This window comes from Nicotiana attenuata, chromosome 5, assembly GCF_001879085.1.
Source record: "Nicotiana attenuata strain UT chromosome 5, NIATTr2, whole genome shotgun sequence".
Taxonomy (NCBI): domain Eukaryota; kingdom Viridiplantae; phylum Streptophyta; class Magnoliopsida; order Solanales; family Solanaceae; genus Nicotiana; species Nicotiana attenuata.
In genome coordinates, this window is record NC_031993.1 from 11071651 (window position 1) to 11094470 (window position 22820).

Here is a 22820-nt window from a genome sequence, read left to right on the forward strand (position 1 = left end):
CGGTCTACTTTTTTATCCAAAAATATTTTTAGGAGACAAGTAGAATCTCTTCATTCTATGATTCGATGAAATATCTTGAATTCTATGTTGAATTGCTAGGTGTATGTGCAAGTATCAATCAAGTGAATTTTGTTCTGGTGGGATCAATTCAATAAAAGAAAAAAAGCAACTCGAGTCGGTCTATTTTCTTTTAGAAGTCAAATTTTGTCCAAAAATATAACCAACCCGAAATTTGGGATATTGATTAGAGAAATTTACACTGTTATCTCCTTAAGATTAGTTCTCTTAGTAATCCTCTTATTATGGATTCAATATTTAGTTACTACCTGTTCTTCTTCTTATTTCTAGGAGTGCAAAATTTTGATATTTTTCACCATAATTTGTTCCTAATGGTTTAATTGTCTGCTAGTTGAGCTTAATTAGATCGATTTGGTTAGTTTTGAAAATCATTTTGACACTAATCTTTAGCAAAAGAGAATAATCCACGAGCCTGAAACTCCCAAATATATTTCCCATCATTAATTTTCTGGATTATTACGATTAATTGTAAATAACGTCATGACTTGAGAAAGATCTTTACAATTAGCCATCTAAATTTTCAACATTTTGAGTATTAACTAAAATCACATTAGCTTTCTTTAAAAGTTAGGAGTCCATACCAAGTTAACGACAGATTGTTAGCAAGACTTTGAGGGTTGAAACTTACTAATTTTAGATTTTTTTCTTACAGAAGATTATTATTTCGAGGTTAAGTTATTTAGCTTCGGCCCAAGATCCATCTTTCAAATGAAGTATTTATTTTTTTGGAGAAACATGATATTTTGGGGTCCTCTGATCATAAACATTATATTATAAAAACTTATACATAACTGTGAAGCATAATTGTTACACCTATTGTTTAGTTCATAAAATATATAATATTAAAATATACTTATACATTTAATTTTATAAAAACTTATCTAACGCAAATATTAAACATAAATGTCAAAAATTGTTAGACAAGTGTTATGGTAAAGGAAATACATATCCGTTCCTATCTTGACGCTAAGCTTTTTGGAGCAGGAATTGTTATATAAAAATGCTTTGGGTCCTCTGATCAAGGCAATCAATATTTCTCAACTGCTATATGATGTTTTTAAGAGTCACCTGAATCCGCAATTATACTACAAGATCCTAATTTCTTTCCAACTACGTGAAAGAAGCAACCATTATTGCTGCAAGTAACAACTTAATTCTTTCATATCAGATCTCCCCCACACACAACCATCGCCTCTCTGACTTGAACCGTAAAAATCGCCGGAATCTGGCGAGCCAAAATCGGCCACCCATAGCCCCTCACCCCCTGCTTCAGTCACGCAAAAACCAGCCATATACCATCACGAAACGATTCCAACCAGCCATGTAGCAGCTGCGATGTAAAGTCGAGTTCAACACCAACCACGCCACCTTTTCCCTAAAAAATCAACAGTGAAACCACATCCAGAACCAGTAGCTCAACCACTTAGTATCATTCGTCAATCACTTATTTTAGCTACATCTCTTCATCGTCAAAAGGGTTCGAGTTTGGTCAAAGTTCTGTTGAAAATTCAGTCGAGGTTGCCGTCGAAATTTTAAGTCTAAGGTTCTTGCCGCTGTCCATTCTTGGTTCAAGTTTGAAGGTCCGGAGTTGAACTCTGTTGTAATCAAATGGGGCCGGTTCAGTATTAATCAAATCTGAAAGAGTATTTTTGGCTCTACTTAAGCTTGTTTTGTTGAACAGAATCTGAAGTTGGGGTTTTAAGAAAAAACAAGAAAATCAATGCTTCTGGAAAATGGGTGAAAGCTTTGACAGGATTCAAGAAGTCTGAAAAAGAAGATAGAGTGGAAAGAGCAAGAAATGGAAGCTGTGAAGGAGTTCATCAGTGGATATTGGAGGGTGTACGTGGAAAGGATTTAAGCACAGAAATGGCGGTATTGGGTCAGAAGGGTCAGATTCATCATCAATGAATAATGATGTTTACACAGCTGCTGTAGCTACTGTGATTAGAGCTCCTCCTAAAGATTTTAAAGCAGAGAGGGAAAAATGGACTGCTATCAGGATTCAAACTGCCTTTCGTGCTTTCTTGGCAAGAAGAACATTAAGTGCCTTGAAAGGATTGGTAAGGCTTCAAGCACTTGTTAGGGGAAGACAAGTAAGGAAGCAAACTGCAGTGACTCTTAGGTGTATGATAGCTCTAGTTCGGGTACAATCCCGTGTTAGAGCTCGTCGTGTCCGTATGTCTGATAACACAATGTTGGCATCAGATAGGACTGAAGATAGAAATAGTAGCCGACCAAATTACATGATCCTAACTGAGTCAACGAAGGCCAAACAGAGAAATCAGAGAATCCTTAGACAGTCAATGAGTTCTTCACCAAATTGGATGGAGTGGAGAAGATTAGAACTATTTTCACCTTAAATTTACCATTGTCACAAAGTATTATTCCTCGTAATTTTTTTTTAAGAAATCTAGAACCTTTGGTGCGTGATTGATACGTAATACGCTTAGTTAGGTTTGCCAGCTAATCGTATGTAACATGCTTGAATATTATAATTTTGAAAAGCACGTGACTCTGAGTGTTATGTTGAATGTTTTAAAAAAAAATTCTTTCATACCAATGTGATGATGTGAACCCATTAGGGTTGCCTTCAGGCAAGTATGCCTTGAAAATGACACGATTATCACAGGGCAATTTCAGCTGCATAAATTATTTATCCGCATAAAAGGGCATAATAGATGTTGTAGGTCGAGTTCAAATACAATATTTCAACAAGGTTTCTTGATCTCCCTCGAATGAAGAAGTAACAAGGACCAATCATCAAAGATTGAAGGATTGGATTGGCCAACAACATTGAAGTTGTCAAGGGAAATCGCATATATACTTCTTACATATAGCGCACGCCAGCTTCCTTGTTCTTTGTGATTTGAAACCGGATAACATATCGACTAATGATGATGGCAATGCACTCATATGTGATCTTGACGCTTTTTAACACACATTCGAAGGACAAGGGCTAGGCACCAACAAAAATACATTGATGGCACGACCGTAGCTTTAGAAAGAGAGTGATCGACATCATTTTAGATCTGTAGTAGTTCAATATCTATATATTTCTCTTCAATTCTTCTTCTTCATAGTTGAGCTTTTTTGCTTGGATCATTTTCTAATTGTCACAGATTTCCATATTAGCTCATCATCCATTTTACCTCTTGAAATCCTTGATCTTCATATTCTTGCTTAGTTTAATTTGTTAGCCACTCTTCCTTTGAGTATTCTTCAGTTTCCTTTTAGACTAATGTCAGAGGCGAATTCAGTATTTAAACTAAGTGAGTTCAACTTTACTTTGCACTAAACTAATATATTGTTCGTGTCAAAAGTTCTGAGTTCAAATGAACTCATTGTTATAAGGCAACATACCTCTTTCCCGACCGATTTGTTGTCTTGAAATTTTTACAACTTTTTTCATTGTGTATGCAATTGTTTGGGTTCTTACAACTGATTCATACTTTGCTCGAGTGGTTGATCACTGGAATATTTTCGAAGATACTACATCAAAGTTTATCGTTATTTTTAGAAGTTGATACCATATGGTAATATTTCTTTTCTTATGAGTTCGAACATTTAAATTGTACTGATTCTTTCCATGATCTCAGTCTTCACCCTGTTCTTGCCTTTTCTTAAATTCCACAAAGGCACAAAGTATTAGCTAGGACTGGTTAGGGGTTTCTCTTACATAGATTTTGAGGTTTTAGCTAGTTTATATGGTTTGCTTGACTGCTTGAACTTCTTGTTCCGCCGTGTATTTGCTCTAAATATATTAATTCTCCTTTTTGGTTAGTTCTATAGCACAGTCAAATCCTGTATAATATTCTCGTTTGTTCCGATATTTTTTGGATGTTATAGTGAAGTGCTATTATAGAAGACATATTATAACATAACATAAAAAATCTATTTCAAGAAAAAATTAACTTTTATAGTGAATTACGGTTATATAGAGATATTGTTATAGAGAAGTCTGAATGTTTTTAATTGATTAATTAAAAAGTCTATATGTAACATATGGAGTTAGAGAAGAAAAATGTACAATGAACCAATAGAAGGAAGTGGTGGCGGACGCACGTGGTGGCAAGGGGGTTCAACTGAATCGGCTTCATCAAAAAATAATACTATGTGTATGGGGTCGAATTTAACCCCCAAACGTCCCCATACCAATGGGCACGCCCTGTGAGTAGACGTCCACTATTGTAAGGGTACGTCCCGGACACGGGGACGGGTGCGACATCGCTTAGGACTCAATGTCTTCACCAGAAAGACGTTGCCTATCTCTGTAACATTTTATTATCATTATTTATTATTTCGAGGAAGGTCTCCTAGTATATAAGGGAGACCTCCACATTGTAAAAGGCATCAAGTATTATTATCAATAATACAACTCTCTACTTCTCTCTCTATCTCTATCTCTAAACTCTCTCTCTCTGAAACTCTTATTGTCTCTTTGCATTATCAGATCTGCCTTTATATTATCATCATCTCCAACTCTAGGTCTCATTATATTGATTACGATTTATCCTTATCTACTTTTGATTGTTTTTAAGCTTACTAAGTATATAGATAACTTTTGAGCCAAACACTATGTATATGTATAAATTACGATTAAAACAACGTGAATTTTGTATAAATATTTTATTTGAACCACTTGACAACTACTATTTTACGATTAAAGTTATGTACTTCTAAGATTGAACCCATTTGCACAAAATCCTAGGTTCGCCACTGGAAGGAAGATAAGTAAAACTAAAACTTCAAACTCTCAACGTGTAAGTATAGAAGTAGTTAGTAATTCAGAGAATAAAAATGCTTTACTAACGTTCTTCTCATCTGCATTACTATAGGTGGTCCTAGAATTGTTTAATACTTGTGCTAGTGAGAACTAATAGGTATCTGACTATTATGGACCCGAATTCACAATACAAAGTAAACGAGGAAATATTAGGTTTAATTCATAAACTCAAAGATTCAACTTACAATAACAGAAACTAGAACTAAGAAAGAGACTCGGAGAAGAAGGATAGAGAGAGCCGAGGAATAGAAAGAGATAGTCCAGAGGACGAGGAAGAAACCAGAAGAACGGAGACGAGAGAGGGATCAAAAGTACTAAACAATTCACACAATCCCAAAATCACCGACTACTACTCTTTTTGATAGAATTGTTGATGGGCTCATTGATCAACCCGGATCCTAAATTAGCCTGGCCCTATTGCTTGTTTGGCCCAATAGTTTTATCAGCCCAATAGCTATTTGTGTATTGATATCCTTATTGGGCTGGGGTTGATTCGTAACACTGATATATTAGTCGAAATATTCGCAAGTTGGCCCAAACACAAATAGTGTTCTTAAAAAATGCTTTAACTATGGTATTCTTTTTCACTGCAGTTCTGATCCAATGAACTAGGAGTATACTTTCTAATGTATTAGATGAAAAGCTATGACCATGGTTTTAGCAGTTACAACTCCCTAACAACCGTAAACCTGAACACAAGAAACTCAAGCTTGGTTATCCAAAGCATATACAGTCAAACATCTCTATAATGATCTCGTTTGTTCCGAATATTTTTAAATGTTATAGCGAAATGTTGTTATATAGAATATATATTATAACATAACATGAAAATTGGTTCCGAAAGAATTTGGCTTTTATCGTGAAGTGTTGTTATATTGGAATACTGTTATAGAGAGGTCTGATTGTATAACGCTATTCGCTTAGGATTACTTGTCACCATGTTTTTACATGTTCCTTAACAAAATATTAATTAGAAAATAATTTAAATAAATTATCCTTGTTTATTTCTCAATATATAAGTGTTACTCTTGCTTTTATTATATTATCATTCTCTCTCCACATTAATTAGAGTAAGATTTAAGGTGAATTTATTTAATCATAATATTTTCTTGATTTTCTAAAATGACACGTATTTTAGACCAATTGCTTGATCGGAGAGAGTATTTATTACATGAATTCCAAAAGTTTATGTGAGCCAAGTATATTCTCCAAATCTTAACCAACGCGAAATTCCCAGCTAATTCTTTTAAAACCATTGAAACATGTAACAAATATATATCATTGCTTGAAGCTAGCTCAAATGTTAACCAATTTACACGTTTTTTCCCATCTTTTTCGTTCTATATAAATTAAATCATTTCCTTCTTTTCCTTTCCATTAAAACAAAAACAAAAATCTTTCAAGAAAAAGAAGAAGGGAAAAGAAAGAAAATTAACAAAAAAATTATAAATATTCATCTTTCTTTTGCCTTCCCCTCCTTTCAATCAAAACACAAAGAAAATTTTTATTTATTTTGTGTGTTTTGCAAAAATGGCCAGCAGGAAATTGGTTACCTTAATGGTGATCTTTTGCTTGTTGGTGGCTACAGATGCAACAATAAAAGTCACAAATGCACCTGAAAAAAGCAATGTGAATTACTCTTTGCCACAATGTTATTATGAATGTTTGCAAATTAGAGTTTTCACATTAACTGAATGCCAAAGAGAATGCAGAAAGTCTTGTTAAAAATACAACAATAATGTGTAGCTTGGCATTAAATGGGGCACATGTGAGAGAGGATATCAACATTCTTGAACAATTTTTGATGTATCATTTTTGCAAAGGTAGAACTTTCCAATATATAAATAACTTCTTTCCTTGAAATTTTTTTGGGTTATTTTTTGGTGGTTTTTTTTTCTCTATCCTTGTAAATATATCTTATATAAATATTTAGTATTGACATTGTTTTGTTCTAAGTTAAATGAGAGAAATGTTTTTGGAGTGAAGCAACAGTAAAATTGTCTCCGTGTGACCTATAGGTCACGAGTTCGAGCCGTGGAAGCAACCACTAACGATTGCATTAAGTTAGAGTGTCCACCATCACACCCCAAAAGGTGCGGGCCTTTCCCAAACCCGCATGAATACCAAATATTTTGTATATCGGGCTGTTTTTTTTTTTAATTAAGGCTAGGACACGAAAGAAAAGGATTCACTTCTTGAAATTCTAAGTAAAATAATGGTTACATACTTACATTAATCAGTTGGCCAACATTATCACGATCTTGAACTATCAAAACAACAAGATAGAAGCACTGTTATTCAATTCACAGTACAATTAGTTCTAGTGTGAAATTAGTTGAGGTGCGCCCAAGCCGTTCCGGATACCATAGTTAAATTAAAAAAAAAGATAGATAAGTCTAGAAAATTTTGACAATTGCCTTCAAATGTTTCTGTGCTAAAAATGTGGGACAACACAAAGTTCTATTCCAATGAAAGGCAGCCTTGGCGTAACTAATGAAGTTATTGCCATGAGACCAAGAGGTCATGAATTCGAACCGTGGAAACAATCTCTTGCAAAAGATGCAGGATAAGGCCGAGTACAATATACCATTATAGTCAGAATCTTCACCGAAGCCCTCACATAGCGAAAGCTTAGTGCACCGGGCTGCCCTTTTTTAGTATTTTCCTTCCAATGTTGACATGTACAAGACTAAGATTTCATTGTCCTATCTTTCTTAAATTTAAAAAGGGTTAACAATACACTGTTCTAGCCTTCTGAAAAGGTAACATCTCAAGATCATGCACGAATGATTTACAGCTTTAGACAAAAATTGCAAAAACATTCATCTCCAAGCAGAAGTAGTAGCTAAAGCTCTATTCTTCCATCCAAGATAAAGCGCGCCCTTGCTCTCTGCAATCCTATAATTCGAGCTATAGTCCTTCAACATGTCGTTGATAGCTTCACCAACCGATGGACTCAAGGAGCATGGCGTAAATCCAGCCATCTTAAGTCTCATACTCCACTTGCCGAAAAGTTCATGTCTTTCCACTCTATCAGCGCCCTCACATGCTATTATGTTCACAACATCTCGCGCCACGCAATGCTCCTCTGCACTGATCCGCTGCTTATCATCCCTCGGACGACCTGCATCAATTGACTCGAACATTGCTGTATAGTAGTCCAGAGTTTCACGGAATCTTGGAACGAAAGCAGCAGTGTTGGTGTTAGATTCTTGCTCAACAAGGGTAACGATTTTTGGGGACAAGCTCTTAACCAGTCTTAATAGGCGGTCGCGATGGTTAACAGTGCTTACACTCTCATCGGGCATGTGGTGCAGAATGTAAGGGAAGTTAACTGCCAAGGCTTCTCCATGTCTAATATAAAGGTTTTCTAGCTCAACCTCAGAGCCCGAAATTGCAGCAGCATTGAATTCAAAAGGCACTCGACATGATTCAGCGACTTTTGCTAGCCTTTCACCGACTAGCTGAAGTCCTCCTCCACGTGCATGAGCTGATTGGGAATCATCAACACCTGTGATGCGGACGGATGGTGGTCCACCAGGCCGACGAGCAAGACTCTGAATAAGGAACATCCATTGACTTCCCTGTGCAATTTGAAAATCAATTATATGGATTCTGTTCTCGTTCGTCATGACTTCATCGATCACGACGTTGGCGGACGTGTAAGCGAATTTGTAGTAAGGGCAGATGTGATAGAGGACTTGCATGTAAGATAACAATTCTGAATTAGTTGGTTCTTTGCACTTCAGCTTTTTGTATATGATACTTCCTGATGAAAACAGTCTTGCCCTAATCCCTTCCAACATATACGCACTCAACCGTTGCATAGGTTCCCCGGAAACGGATACCTTTTGCTCTAGGACATTCATCAGAACTTCTGCAGCCGGGAAATAAGCATCCGACACTGCTTCAGCACAGGCGAGGAGCAGCTCTTTCACGTCCAAGCTCGACGCGATTTCCAATACTCGATTCCATTTTGTTAGGGAAGAAGGTTCAGAGGCCACATCATTAAAAGAGCAACTGCTGCTGTCATCAATATCGGATTCAGGGCCAAGCAACTTACTTGCCATCTCGCTTAGCACACCATCAACTCCCGAACACCCGCTCAAAGGTGAACCGTAAGTGTTGTCCGAGGAATGATGCTGATCTGAAATGGTTGACTGAGAATATTGGGGAGAGAAGGGACTCCAGTTGGAAGAGACGCTTACTGCAGGAGGCGAGTCGTAGATGACATATCCGGCAGCAGGCAAGGAGTCCAGAGTGAAGAACTGTTCGTTCTGCGACTGAAAAGAGAACTGTGTCCCTGAGCTGCTAGTATCATTGGAGTTGTTAAAAACATAGTAAGGACTATAATATTGCTCAACTTTGTCCATCAGTCTCTGGGATGCTTGCATATGCGAATAAGTTATAGACTCGCTTCGAACTGGCTATGATACTTTAGGATAAATTCACGGTACTGTTTCAGAGCAAAGCTATCCTTGATTTGATAAAGTACACACTTAGTGAAGGAGGTGCGTTAGCAATCTGCAGATGTCTCTTAGTTAAAAGTAGTCACAACATTTCAGCAGACATGCCGAATGTCAAAACCAACAAAAATCTGCCAATAAAGAAAATCATGATCAGTTACTTGAAATCTTGATTAACTGGAAATTGGTAAAATGCAGTAAACGCAACAAGAGATTTTTCACAAAAGAACAAAGAACAAAAATGTAAATTGAATCAGTGTCAATGCAGGTCTGATCAATATGTGACGCTCTAAACCAAAAGTAGCAGTCCGAAAAGGGCTTATGCGAAGACAAAGAAAGCATCCACATCTTTTTATCACAGCGTATGACAAAAAAGTAGCAGAAAATGACAAATATCAAACAAATAGCAGCAAGAAGCTATGATCATTCATATCGGTCCAAATACCATGAAGATGAAGGACAGTTCATCATTTCAGAACATCCAACTACAGCTCTCAAACTCCATACTGACTTATATCTCACAAACCGTGGCCATCCCTTCACCAGGACGGAGCTAGAAGGTCAGGTGTCGGTTCGGCAGAACCCAGTAGCTTTAGTCCAAACTTTGTATTTGTATTAATAAATGCACTAAATACATATAAAAGTCAAAGTCAAGACCCAGTTACTAACACCTGATATCGCTATCATAGAACTTAGAACCTAAAAAGTTCAAATTCTGGCTCCGTCTCTGCCCTTCACCAAGATACTATACCTATGCAGCCATGAATTGAAATAAATGGGACGAAACAACACACAAACACACACAGTGGATGAAGAAAAACAGCTCTTTACACCTTAACTATGCAGTTCTCAACAGGAATGTGTAATTAATCAGCCATATAGGACATCTTGACATATCAAGGAAAGAACAAAAGAAGAAGAAAAAAAGACAGTAATTAATGATGTTGTGTTTGCATACCTAATTGAGGGAAGACACATTTGAAAAAAGAAAAAGTGTAACCAACTCATATCAAGAAAAGAACAAGGAAAGACAGCTAATTGCACTAAAACATTAATTCATTATCTGTAACTACTAAATGAAGTACTCCCTCCGTTTCATATTAAATGAGGTACTTTCCTTTTTAGTCTGTTTCAAAACAAATGACACATTTCTAAATTTAGAAATAATTCAACTTTAAACTCTTTCATTTTACCCATTTACCCTTAATGAGAAGCTTTTATAGCCACACAAATGTCATGCCCCCACAAACTTTTTACCCCTTAAGCTTTTAATACCACAAATTTCAAAAGTCTTCTTCTTTTTTTCTTAAACTCCGTGTCGAATCAAGCTACCTCATAATATGAAACGGAAGGAGTAACGAACAAAGAACTAATTGCAGTGGCAGGCTTACCAAATACTCACAAACTTATCAAAAAGTAAACAAAAAATTAAAACAAAAAACTCATTACTCATTAGCCATTCCCCTCATAGGCTTAGAAATGGGAAAAGGAAATAAAAAGAAACTATTTCAGATTTTGGAACAAATGCTATGCCTAACACATCAGATTTACATTAATACACTATGAACAGTAGATAATCTTCACAATATTCAGATTCACAAGTAATCAAATTGTCATCATAAAGAGTTGGGCGAAGATCACTTTTAGCCTAAAACTATTTACATATGGTGGCCGCAAAAGTGTATAAAATTTGTATACTTTTTTTGTATATAATATACAGAAATATATATATATATATATATATATATATATATATATATATATATATATATATACACACACTTTTCGGCTATTATTTTGAAAGCGTCTATATAGTGTCATTTTCCCCAAAAAGCTAGCATTTCATCAACAACCCCCCCAAACCCCCCAACCCCCAAGAAAAAAGCACACAAAAGAAGAGAAAACAGAATAAAATAAGGGACTTGTAAATCTAGATCAATTTATGTATCAACAACATTCAGATCATTGACTACTGAAAATTAACTCAGTAAAGTGATAACTTAGCATATGACATCAATTTTATGGTAAATAGAGGGAAGTTAACCAATTGGAAAAGGCAGAAACTTTTTTCCTGAATATGGAAAAACAGAACCAACAGAAAAAAAAAGAATATAAAACCAAAAGGAAACCTAGAAATAACCAAAATTCTTACAACTGAAAAATAGATTCAGAAAAAAACACAGAGCAGAAAGCCTTCAAGTTTAAGTCTTTTCTCATAAAAAATGAAGAAAAAACATGAATAGACTCCTCAAAAGACAAAAAACTCTTACCCCAAACATTAAAAGCAAAAAAAAAAAAAATTCCATTCAAAACTGTAAGTAAGGGACAAACTTTGGATTTCAAGATTAACACAGAAACTTAAAACCATAAACAAAGTCAAGCGCTTAACTAATTACTTAGACTAATCAAAACTCCATACCAAATCAAATAATATCTAGTACTAAATAATAGATAAAGAGAAGCAAGAATTAAATTAGATAGTATTACAAACCTTCAAAAGATTGAGTCTCTTTGATGAATTCAGATTTTCTTGTTCTTTCAAAGAATAAAGAGAGGACTTTTGTCTAATTTTGATGATTGAAGAAATGAAAATCTCCTTAGAGTTTTTCGTGCTTATTATATAGTCAAAATTATGACTAACAAAAAAAAAAAGAGTTTTTGGTGATTAAATATAAAGGGCTGGTTTCTTGATGATAACTACTTGAACTGCCCCTCCACCAACATGTAGACCACAGTTTGCTGGCACCCACGTGCGCAGTCCCTATTCCTAGTCTTATTTTTTTTATTTTTTATATATATATATATATATATATATATATATATATATTTTTTTTTTGTTATCTTCCCCTCTAGTCTNCGTTAAACAACTAAACCGAAACGAAAAACTTTAAAAACCCAAAACTTAAACCAAAAAAGTACTAAACGCGACTTTAACTAAATTTTAACGTTTTAAAGACTAAAAACTACAAAAACTTAACCCATAAACCCTAAANAACTAAACAAATTAACTACTTACGTAACTTAAATAAAATTAGAAATAAAGAAGAAAAGACAAAAGAAGTTTAAAAGTTTAAAGTAGTTTTAACGAACGTTTTACTAAAAACCCTTTACTAAAAAACGATTAGTAGTACGTTCTTTGTATGTAATACGTAGAGTTTTTCTTTGTTTACGTTCTAAAAGAATAAAGAGAGGACGTTTTGTACTATTTAGTATGATAGAAGTAAATAGAAACTACTCCTTTAGACGTTTTTAGTGTCTATTATATAAGTCAAATTATAGACTTTTCTTAAAAAAAAAAGAAAGTTTTTAGGTGTATTAATATAAGGGACTTGGTTCTTCGATGATAACTAACTTCGAACTACGACCCCTCCCTACCAACCATCGTAGACCTACACGTTTAGCTCGGACACCCACCGTTACGCGACTACGTACCCTTATTACCTAGTTACTTTAGTTTTTTTATTTTTTATATATATATATATATATATATATATATATATATTTTTTTTTTTTGTTATCTTCCCCTCTAGTCTTTAGTTTATTTGATTTTTCTTTTTCTTTCTTTTTTGTTTGCTGTCACTTCAGAATATACTCTCCGCGGCGAGAGACTATGTGATATCCTATTTATATGATAAAACACAGAAGAGATGTTGAATATATAAATAAATAAGTTAAAGATCCAGTGACTCATTTTAAAATCGTGCTGAACTAGACTCAAAGTGAATAATAATACTAGTAGGCTGGGCTACTAAATATGTATCAGCGTCACTCAACGTGCAATCTTGAACGATGGTGGGACAAACCTCAACTAGAACGGTATGTCCCTAGGCAAATCCAACATCAACAAAAGACGGAAAAGATGTTCGGTATATAAATAAATAAACCTTAGACTTTAGTGATGTATTTTAAGGTTGTATGAAATTAGGACCAAAGCAGACAATATAACTAAATGGCTGGACTGTTATAGATTCAAACCGTCTCTGAATGCCGTAAAGCTGCAACAAACTAAAATTAGTAGGTTAATTGAACGTGGCCAATGGTTAGAGAAAATAACGCTTTTATTTATTTACTTTAAATATGTAACAGTAACATTCATCTATATGTAACTTTGCTTTTTTTTTTTTTTTTTTTTTTTTTTTTTTTTTTTTTTTTGAACAAAGAACGTGATAATATTCTGCACGTAATTGATTGAACTCAGACTTAGAATTCAAGATCTTTGTTATTTACATAATTGATAATATATCTGTTGGAGGTGAAACGACTTACACAATTGAAAATGAGAATTAATATTAGAGTTGATGTTTGTGAGGTGGGATGTGCATTTGTTCGTAGGGATGTGTTAAATAAAAATGACAAATCAAACTATATGTTAAAATTTCATGGTATAGCCAGTTTTCGCACTGGTCAATCAAAAATAGCCAGCGTTTACCAAGTCTAGCCACTATTTTGCTGCAACAGGGACCAGTCCCGTATAATATATGGGAGTTCTAGTGCATTTGTCTACGAACTCCAGCATATTTTACTGGGCCGGTATACTTTGCTAACTCCTGTAAAATATACGGGAGACTGGAGCACCAGTGCTCCAAACTTCAGTATATTTTACTGGACATTTATACTTGCTGGAACTCCCGTAAAATATCCGGGAGTTCCAGCATAATTATACTTGAACTCCCGTAAAATTTGCGGGAGTTACAGCATAGTTATCCTGGAACTCCGTAAAATATGCGGGAGTTCAAGCATACTTATGCTGGAACTCCTGTAAAATTTGCGGGCGTATTTTCGGATTTTGAACAGTGTTTTTGCTCAGATTTATCTTTACATAAAAAGTGGCTATATTTCGATGACTTTTGAAACTTGGCTATTTTTCAACGACCAGTGGTAAATCTGGCTATTTTTAAATTTCTCCCAAACTATATATGTTTAGGCGCTAAACTATGGATTATATATACGTATAATTCATATATAAAATGTGTATAATCGTGTGTAATCAATGTATAAGCGATGTATATCGGCTATAAAAAGTAAATAGTAAATTCGACCCGCTATTTGTGTATAAATCCTTTCTTTTTTACTTTTTTCAAAAAAATAAAATGTTGGAAAAGTTTTTGAAAAGTATTGTTTGGAGAAATGATGTTTATATTTCTTACCTGCTTTGAAAGTTTTTTGGATAATATTTTGCGTTAGTATTTGTTAAACCTATTTTTGGGGCTCTGAAGTAATTTTAATTTTATTTCTCATTGTGCTGCATGTTGACTGTAAGTTAAAGTAAGGCATAAACATTACAAATTTTCGACTTCTCATTTTCACTATGATTCTTCAAAAAAAAAAAAAAAAAAAAATCATGTTTAAGTAGAATCTAGTGACTCATTTCATTAATAGGCGGTAATCCTTTTTTCAAGTTTTGATAGAAAACATTATATATAATTAACCCAAGATGCTTGCTGTAGTCAGCCATAATCACTTTTTTTTATTTTTGTCAGAAAGATAATATATATTTGCACTTAGTAATCGCGTACAGATGGTTGGGGCCTAACTGACAGTCTGACACTCTATTACAAACCATTATTGTATTACAAAGCCATAAACTACTAGCTACTAGTATTTACAATTGTCATGGTCATTCTATTGAAATTATAATCATGACAACTAATTACACACGAGTATGGATGATTCATATTGCCACTGTAATTTTGCCAAGCAGTGTCTTGAACTGATTGAATTCCTTCCAAACAAGCCTTGTTCTTTGCAAAAGTTGGTTCAACAAAATAGGAACATTTTCAAAAACTCTTTGCAAATATTCATTTTCCAAAATTGTGGCCTGCTTTTGCTAATTGGTCTGCTACCATGTTTTGCTTCTGTACGCGTGTTTGACTACATGATTACCCAGCTGGCCCAAATAGTACCTGCAATCAGCAATTAAGTTAGAGAACGCAATATTTTCAGAGTGTAATAATAGTATAAGATCCTTTGCATCCACCTCCACCTCCAGAGGTGTGATGTTATTTTCATAAGCTAATTTCAAGCCTTGTGTTAAGGCATAGAGTTCCGCAAAAATGAATGAATCATGTGGTGCGGATCCAGAGAAACCTAAAATCCATTCAGCTTTGGAGTTTTTAATTACTCCCTCCGGTCCAAAATAAGTGATTTTTTTGATGTTTTCGCACAGATTAAGAAATCCACCTTTTAACATTAATTAGCAATGGAATTGACCATATTAACTTTTACTATCTCACATAAACACTCTTAACACATATTCCAACACTATTTACTCCAAGGACAATGTAGGAAAAAAATAATTAATTCATTCTTGAAATCTGGAAAAATCACTTATTTTGGACCACAAGAAAAAGGCCAAAAAATCACTTATTTTGGACCGAAGGAAGTAATAACTCACCAAACTAGCAACAATTTATTTATTAAAAGTCAGTTATGGCGTGTCTCTGTCGTCTTATTTGTTAACTAGATTTTTGTGTCTTTTTAGTTAGATAGGCTTGGAAACATATACTATTCCTATATATTTTAATTTGATTTGGTATGGAGTTTAAGAAAAAAGAAAAAAAATTTAAGCTTGCAATGTACAATGAGGCACATATAAATTATTGCATAGTGATAAATTATTTTCAAATATGAAAATGCGTCATTCTTGTTTGAAAAAAAAGAGAGTACAAAAGATTGCTTACTACTATTGCCCTATCTCTGAAGTGATTTCTATATGCCATTTGCCACCAGGGACGGAATTCGCATGCAGGATAAGAGTTCGATCGAATTTAGTAATTTTGGTCCAACTCTTTATTTATTTTAAGAATTTTATTAAATATATATAAAATTTTTTGGTAAGGAGGACCCGCAATCGCTACAATCTCTGCCACAGCCTCTGCCCTTCGGGAGGGCACTTTGTGCGCATTGGGTAACCTCCCCTGTGCAATAGCCCACAAACCACACAGGGGATGTAAACCGTACTAGGCAAGCATGTGTGACAGGCTTAACCCAGAAGACATTGAGGGGGGATTCAATCACAGGTCATCCGTATGGATGACCACCCTCCAACCCAACCGGGCAACCCCGAAATGTTAAATATATACATAAATTATTAATTTAGAATCCAATAATTTAAATAAAATACAACCCCGAACCCCATAAACTTCAAACTCTGATTCCGTCTCTATTTATGAATCACCGACTTAAATCATACACTCTAGAGATAACCCGTGACCCTACCAGCTAATTAACACGATGTGCTTTTGTTTGTATTTTGAAGGGCTAAAACAATTTTTAAAATCCCAAACACCGTACAGTACTTTAGTCTTCGACTTCGAGAATGCTAACGTTTGCGAAAACGTAGGCAGGTTGCATATGTACGCAAGTTATGGAAGCCAAAGCGTCAAATGGCAAGTCACGTAAATAAAACAGATATCAAAGGTTAATATTCTATGTGCCGATAAAGACCGCGTTTGGATTTGTTTTTATTCGCCAATCTTTGGTTCCCGGAAGGTGGAAGCCAACATTTATTTTACACACACTAATAAATTAATTTTTCTCACATGTTTTATATATATAAAAGTATTAATTGTTGATTTGTTTTATAGTAACTTCTAAAAGACGAAATGATGATAATGACATGGAAACAAGTAATGACCTTCCCTGGTCCTTCTCTTCTCTTACTTTTATATATTTGCCTATTTTTAGATCCTCCCAAGTTCTTTCCTTTGTCATTTTCATGCCTTTTATTTGTCATCTTATTCTTGTGCCATTTTCAGCTATGGTGTTCTATCTTGGGGCTAACTAAGGGTCAGTCATGATATAGAAGGTTCTTAGATTGTACACCTAAAAAAGTAGATGTAGTGATCAATGACGTACGCAAAAAAAATTCACAATAATATATGTTTATTGTTACATCCGATTTGCAAGTAAATGTAGGAAAGAGACTGATAGTTTTAAAACTTTATTTCTATCCAAAAATTAGTGTTTAACTTTATATATTTTTAATTCAATGTTAGCTTGTTGTATGCACATATTGTTGCTTAGAAAAATTATTGGCTAGCAGCTAAGTCACAAGCTGATGGTTAACTATAGTTAAGCATAAATGTATTGTTAACTATAGTTAGTTATAGCTAGAAGTTAGTAAAGTCGGTTAGTTTGTTAAATACTATAAGTGAGTGTACATAACATAATTTTGAAGAAATGAAATGAGCTTATGCTCTTCTTCTTTGATTCCTTCTTCTAGATTCTTCTTCTTCCTCATTAGCTTCGACCACCATATCCATGACTGTTAACATGGTATCAAAGCCATCAGTGTGGATCTAAGCTAGTTTGCGAACAAATCTCATCTTCTAGGTTGCTTCAATTCTGCAATTTGAGGTGCTGAATGGTCTTAGAGTAACCTACGATCGAAGCTAGGGTTTGTGAGCTGTGTTCTCTGAAGCCAATTTCTCATTCAACAATGGCGATTGAAGATGACCAAATCAACAATACTACTCATGTTCACACTACCACAACTTCATCTAATGGAAATTTTCATGACTGGTACAACTACCTTTCCCTCCATCGATCAAATCATCCTTTATACCTACAGCCAGCAGACATACAATATGCTTTGTGGAGTCATGGAGTGAGATTGGCTTGTTAGGTAAAAGTAAACTAGGATTTATCGATGGTAGATTTCCTAAGTCTAAAAGTTTGAGCCTGAGCTTCATGATTTGTGGGAGAAAGTGAATTCTATTGTTCTGTCATGGATAATGAATGCTATGAGGCCCGGTTTTCTAAGTAGTGTCCTATATGTATCCAATGCTCATAAAGTTTGGGAAGACTGTGACGACCCGACCCGTCGTCCATGTGTTACCGTCCCGTTTTCCCCATTTTATGCTTCTTCGTGTTTCATTATCTGTGTTTAGTAAGTTTGAGTTGATTCGGATTGAGTTTGGTAGGAATTGAGACACTTAGTCTCTTTAAGGAAGGTTTGGTTTGGAAAAGTCAACCGGATGTTGACTTGTGAGTTAGAGGGCTCGAATGTGATTTCCGGTGTTTCGGTTAGCTTCAGGGGATGATTTGAGACTTAGGAGCGTGATCGAAAGTGATTTTGGAGGTTCGGTGTAGAAGTTAGCCTATTTTGGCGAAGTTAGGATTTTGGCGGAAACCGGTTGGTAGGTGAGGCTTTGATCCGAAGGTCGGAATGAAATTTCGAGAGTTGCAGTAGCTTCGTTAGGTGATTTGGGATGTGTGTGCAAAATTTCAGTTGATTCGGAGGTGTTTAGGTCGGGTTTTTGATCGAGTGCGAGTTTCGGAAGTTTTAGATGAACTTAGGCTTTGATTTGATGAAATTTGATGATTTTGGTGTTAACCGTAGTGTTTTGATGATTCAAGCAAGTTTGAATAAGGTATTGGAACATATCTGTGTTTTTGGTTGAGGTCCCGGGGGCCTCGGGGTGATTTCGGATGGCCAACGGGAAGAAATTTGGACTTGTGTGATTGCTGATGGTCTGGTATCTGGTATTTCCACATCTGCGGAAAAGGGACCGCAGATACGGAAGGGGAGTCACAGGTGTGGTGTTGGGTTCCACAGAAGCGGACGTCGGTCCGCATAAGCAGTCATCGCAGAGGCGGTAGTTGACCGCAGAAGCGGTCCTTGGCAATAAGTGAACTTCCGCAAAAGCGGGAACCGCAGAAGCGGTTTAGTGGTCGCATAAGCGAAGAGGTCTGGGCAGAAGTATTAATTTAACCTTCACGAATTTTTGAAAGAACTCCATATTTCCACCTCGGACTTGGAAGCTTTTGTGCGATTTTGGAGAGGGAATCAAGGTACTTCATTGAGGTAAGGAATTCTGAGCCTAAAACATAAATCTAATGTGCTATTACATGAATTAAGGGTGAAAAATTAAGGAATTAGAGGTAAAAAATGGAGGTTAGGGCTTGAACTTAAGAGAAGGAAGAATGGGGATTTGAGGGGCCATTTGGACTCCGGTTCTGGTAATTTTTATATGTATAGACTCGTGGCGAGATAAGGAACCTATTGGTGTAAAATTTTCTGGATTTCGCGAAGTGGGCCCGGGACTCGGGTTTTACAAATTTCGGGAATTCTTGTTGCTTTTCGATTATTTTGATTGGGTTTTGTTCCCTTAGTATATTGTAACGTATTAGCTGTGGTTTTGGTCAGATTCGACGCGCGAGGAGGTCGATTCGAGAGGAAAAGGCATTGCAAGCTAGACTTTGGCCGGCTAGAGGTGAGTAATAGATGTAAATGCTGTTCTGAGGGTTTGAAACCCCGTACTTTCACATCGTAATGCTATATTGAGGCATGACACGCATTCTATGACGAGTGCGGGGTCGTTTGCTATTGGGGGATTGTGACTTGGTCCGTCCCGAATGATATTTCTACTACATTGGTGATTGAGACACATACTTTATTATTGTGAATTGGGCTTATTGCCATATTTGGGGCCTTGTGCTGACCGGTAGAATCCTTAGGGGATTTTGGCTAGTTTTCCTCACTTCTTTGCATAGATTATACTACTCAGTCATGTTTTCCCATTGTATCCTTCATGGATTGATATTACTGTTTTAGCATATGTTGCATATCATTTGGTCTCAGTCCAAGGTTTTATATGCTGTTTTGCAAACTCTGCCATACTTCTAAGTTTTGAAAACTCAAATGATATTCTAAATGATATTTCGGACTGAGAACTACTGTTTTACAAATGCCCAAGGGGCTTATGATGATTTCTGGACTGAGCTTGGACCGGGCTGCGTGCCGCAGCAGTGTTACATTGATATTAAGGCCGAGAGCCTGGTTGATTACATTGATATTGAGGCCGAGAGCCTGGTTGATTATACTAATATTGATATGAGGCCGAGGGCCTAGATTTGATGCCACGAGATGGCTTGATATTGCGCTTGGGCTGTAGGAGCCCCTCCGGAGTCTGTACACACCCCCAGTGAGCGCCGTCGACGATAAATAAATGGATGGCTCGGGCTGCACGCCGCAGTGGGCACCAGAGGGTACCGTCATATGCATTGCATTGCATTCATGCATTTGTCTCATTAACTGTTGTTCTGTTGTTATCTTCCCATATTACTGAATCATTGGGTTATAGTTTACTTTGTGTATTTCTGTGATTTCTTACTTTCAGTCTGTATTTATGCTTATTACTCACTAGGTCGGAGTACTCACTTTACTCCCTGCACCTTGCGTGCAGATCCAGGTTCTACCCAGGCTGAGTGAGACTTGATCAGCTGAGCAGAGACATTTCCGGGAGAATCGAGGTAGCTGCACGGCGTTCGCAGCCTTGGATTCCTCCCCTCTATCCTTATCCTTATTTCCGCATTTTGTTTCTAGTCAGACGTTGTAATAGGTTGAAACTCTGTATTTAGAGGCTCATGTTCGCGACACCGGGTCCTTTGGGGCTATGTTCAGTATTCTGTTAAATTTCCGCACTTTTATCAGTATTTTCTAGATTTTAATACAATGGCTTAGTACTATTTTCCTGTGTTGCATAACGTTAATTTGCTTAAGTTTGGGAATTGTTGTAAAAAGGCCGGGCTTGCCTAGCAGTGTGTTGGGCGCCATCATGACCGGGTTGGGGTCGTGACAAAGACTTAAAAGAGAGGTTTGATAAAGTAAATAGCTCCATAATTCTATACTTACATAGGGAGGTTCACACTTTGATACAATGAACCATGAACGTAACAGACTATTTCTCCAAACATAGTGTCACGACCCAAACCAACCCGTCGTGATGTCGCCTATTGTGGTACTAGGCAAGCCGACTATTCAGCTATTTCCAACACTTTAAATCATTGAAAAATACTAAAAACAATTTAAATAAAGGAAAATCTCTTAAAGCAGGGTATGAAATCTCATCTCAATACATAAATTCTTCCCAAAATCGGGGTGTCACTAGTAAATGAGCATCTACGAAAAGGACAAAGTCTGGTACACTTTCTAATAAGCAATACTGAGTAAATAAATTAAGATATAAGGGAGGAGAGTCAAGGTCTGCGAATGCCAAGCAGCTACCTCGATCATCTCCAAAGGTCTGGAATCTGCAAGTCAGCAACTGCCGTGATCAGAAGCACCTGGATCTGCACATGAGGTGCAGGGTGTAGCGTGAGTACAACCAACTCAATAAGTAATAAATCTAACCTTTGGATTGAAAGTAGTGACAAGTCCAACCATTACAGTCCAATTTCAACATTTAATAACATGGAAAGTTATAGAAAATATAACAATAAAATCTTATATATTTATATTCCACAAATGAAGGTACAAGAATTTAGACATGCTTTCAGCAAGAACTTAAACATGCTTTCAGATTTCACAACAAAACTTAACACATAACAGGGTAGATCCAGCACAAGGCAGATCCAGCCCACATGCAAATAAAACAGTGCGTTGCCAACACAGAGTTCTTACTATGCTTCGTCTTCATAAGTTTCTACAGGTAGTTCCTTGGGTTATCAGGGTCTGCAGCCTTTCAGGAGGGGTCACTATGACTGCAACGATTTGAGTTATCTCAAGAGAGATTGCCCCAAATTATTGAGTAGGGTTCCATAGTAGAGATCCCAGCCTATGATTCCAGCACCAGCAGCTACACCACCCACTCCTCCATCTCGGGGTGGGGCCCAGTCATCTCGAGGCCGCCTTAGAGGGGAAGGTTGATCAGGTGGTGGTCAGGCCCGATGCTATGCTTTTCCGCTAGGCTAGAGGCTGTTGCTTGAAACATAGGGATCACATGTATTGTTTCAGTGTGCCATAGGTATGCTTCCATATTATATGACCCTGGTTCCACTTATTCATATGTATCATCGTACTTTGCTCATTATTTGGATATTCCCTGTGATTCCTTAGTTATGCCTGTTCACGTATCTACGTCTATGGGTGATTCTAATATGATAGATCGTGTATATCGGTCATGTGTGGTGATTATCGGGGGATTGGATATGAGAGTTGATATCTTGTTACGTAGTATGGTTGATTTTTATGTGATTCTAGGCATGGATTGGTTGTCAACATGTCATGGTTTTCCTATGATAGAGTAGAGAGGTTCTCTAGACCATGTTCCCAGTAGAGTAATTTCATATCTGAAGGCCCAATGGATGGTTGGAAAGGGATGTTTGGCATATTTGGCTTTCATGAGGGTTATTGGTGCTGATACTTCTCCTATTGAGTATGTTACAATAGTGAGGGACTTGCAGACCTTCCGGGCATGCCACCCGATAGGGACATTGATTTTGGTATTGGCTTGGTGCTGGGCACTCAGCCTATTTCTATTCCTCCATATCATATGGCATCAGCAGAGTTGAAGGAATTAAAAGAGCACCGTCGGGAGCTTCTTGATAAGGGGTTCATTAGGCCTAGTGTGTCGCCTTGGGGTGCACCGGTTCTGTTTGTGAAGAAGAAAGATGGTACTATGCAGATGTGCATTGATTATAGGTAGTTGAACAAAGTCACCATTAAGAACAAGTATCCATTGTCGTGCATTGATGACTTATTTGACCAG

At 36.3% G+C, this 22820-nt stretch overlaps 2 protein-coding genes across 2 annotated transcripts; one reads left to right on the forward strand and one right to left on the reverse strand.

Moving 5' to 3' along the window:
• Positions 1304 to 2442, forward strand: LOC109226282 (protein IQ-DOMAIN 1-like). Its single transcript, XM_019391071.1, has one exon. It carries the CDS (start codon positions 1983 to 1985, stop codon positions 2436 to 2438), a length of 456 nt encoding a protein of 151 aa, XP_019246616.1. The 5' UTR covers positions 1304 to 1982; the 3' UTR covers positions 2439 to 2442.
• LOC109225304 (scarecrow-like protein 13) lies at positions 7383 to 11963 on the reverse strand. The gene is made up of 2 exons (XM_019389924.1): positions 11819 to 11963; positions 7383 to 9458 (listed from the first exon to the last, which is right to left on the reverse strand). The coding sequence occupies exon 2, from the start codon at positions 9253 to 9255 to the stop codon at positions 7684 to 7686; it is 1572 nt and encodes a 523-aa protein (XP_019245469.1). The 5' UTR covers positions 9256 to 9458; positions 11819 to 11963; the 3' UTR covers positions 7383 to 7683.

Excerpts from the sequence above, each read along its gene's own strand:
- LOC109226282 (XM_019391071.1), top strand. The coding sequence starts at position 1,983 with ATGAATAATGATGTTTACACAGCTGCTGTAGCTACTGTGATTAGAGCT.
- LOC109225304 (XM_019389924.1), bottom strand. The coding sequence starts at position 9,255 with ATGCAAGCATCCCAGAGACTGATGGACAAAGTTGAGCAATATTATAGT.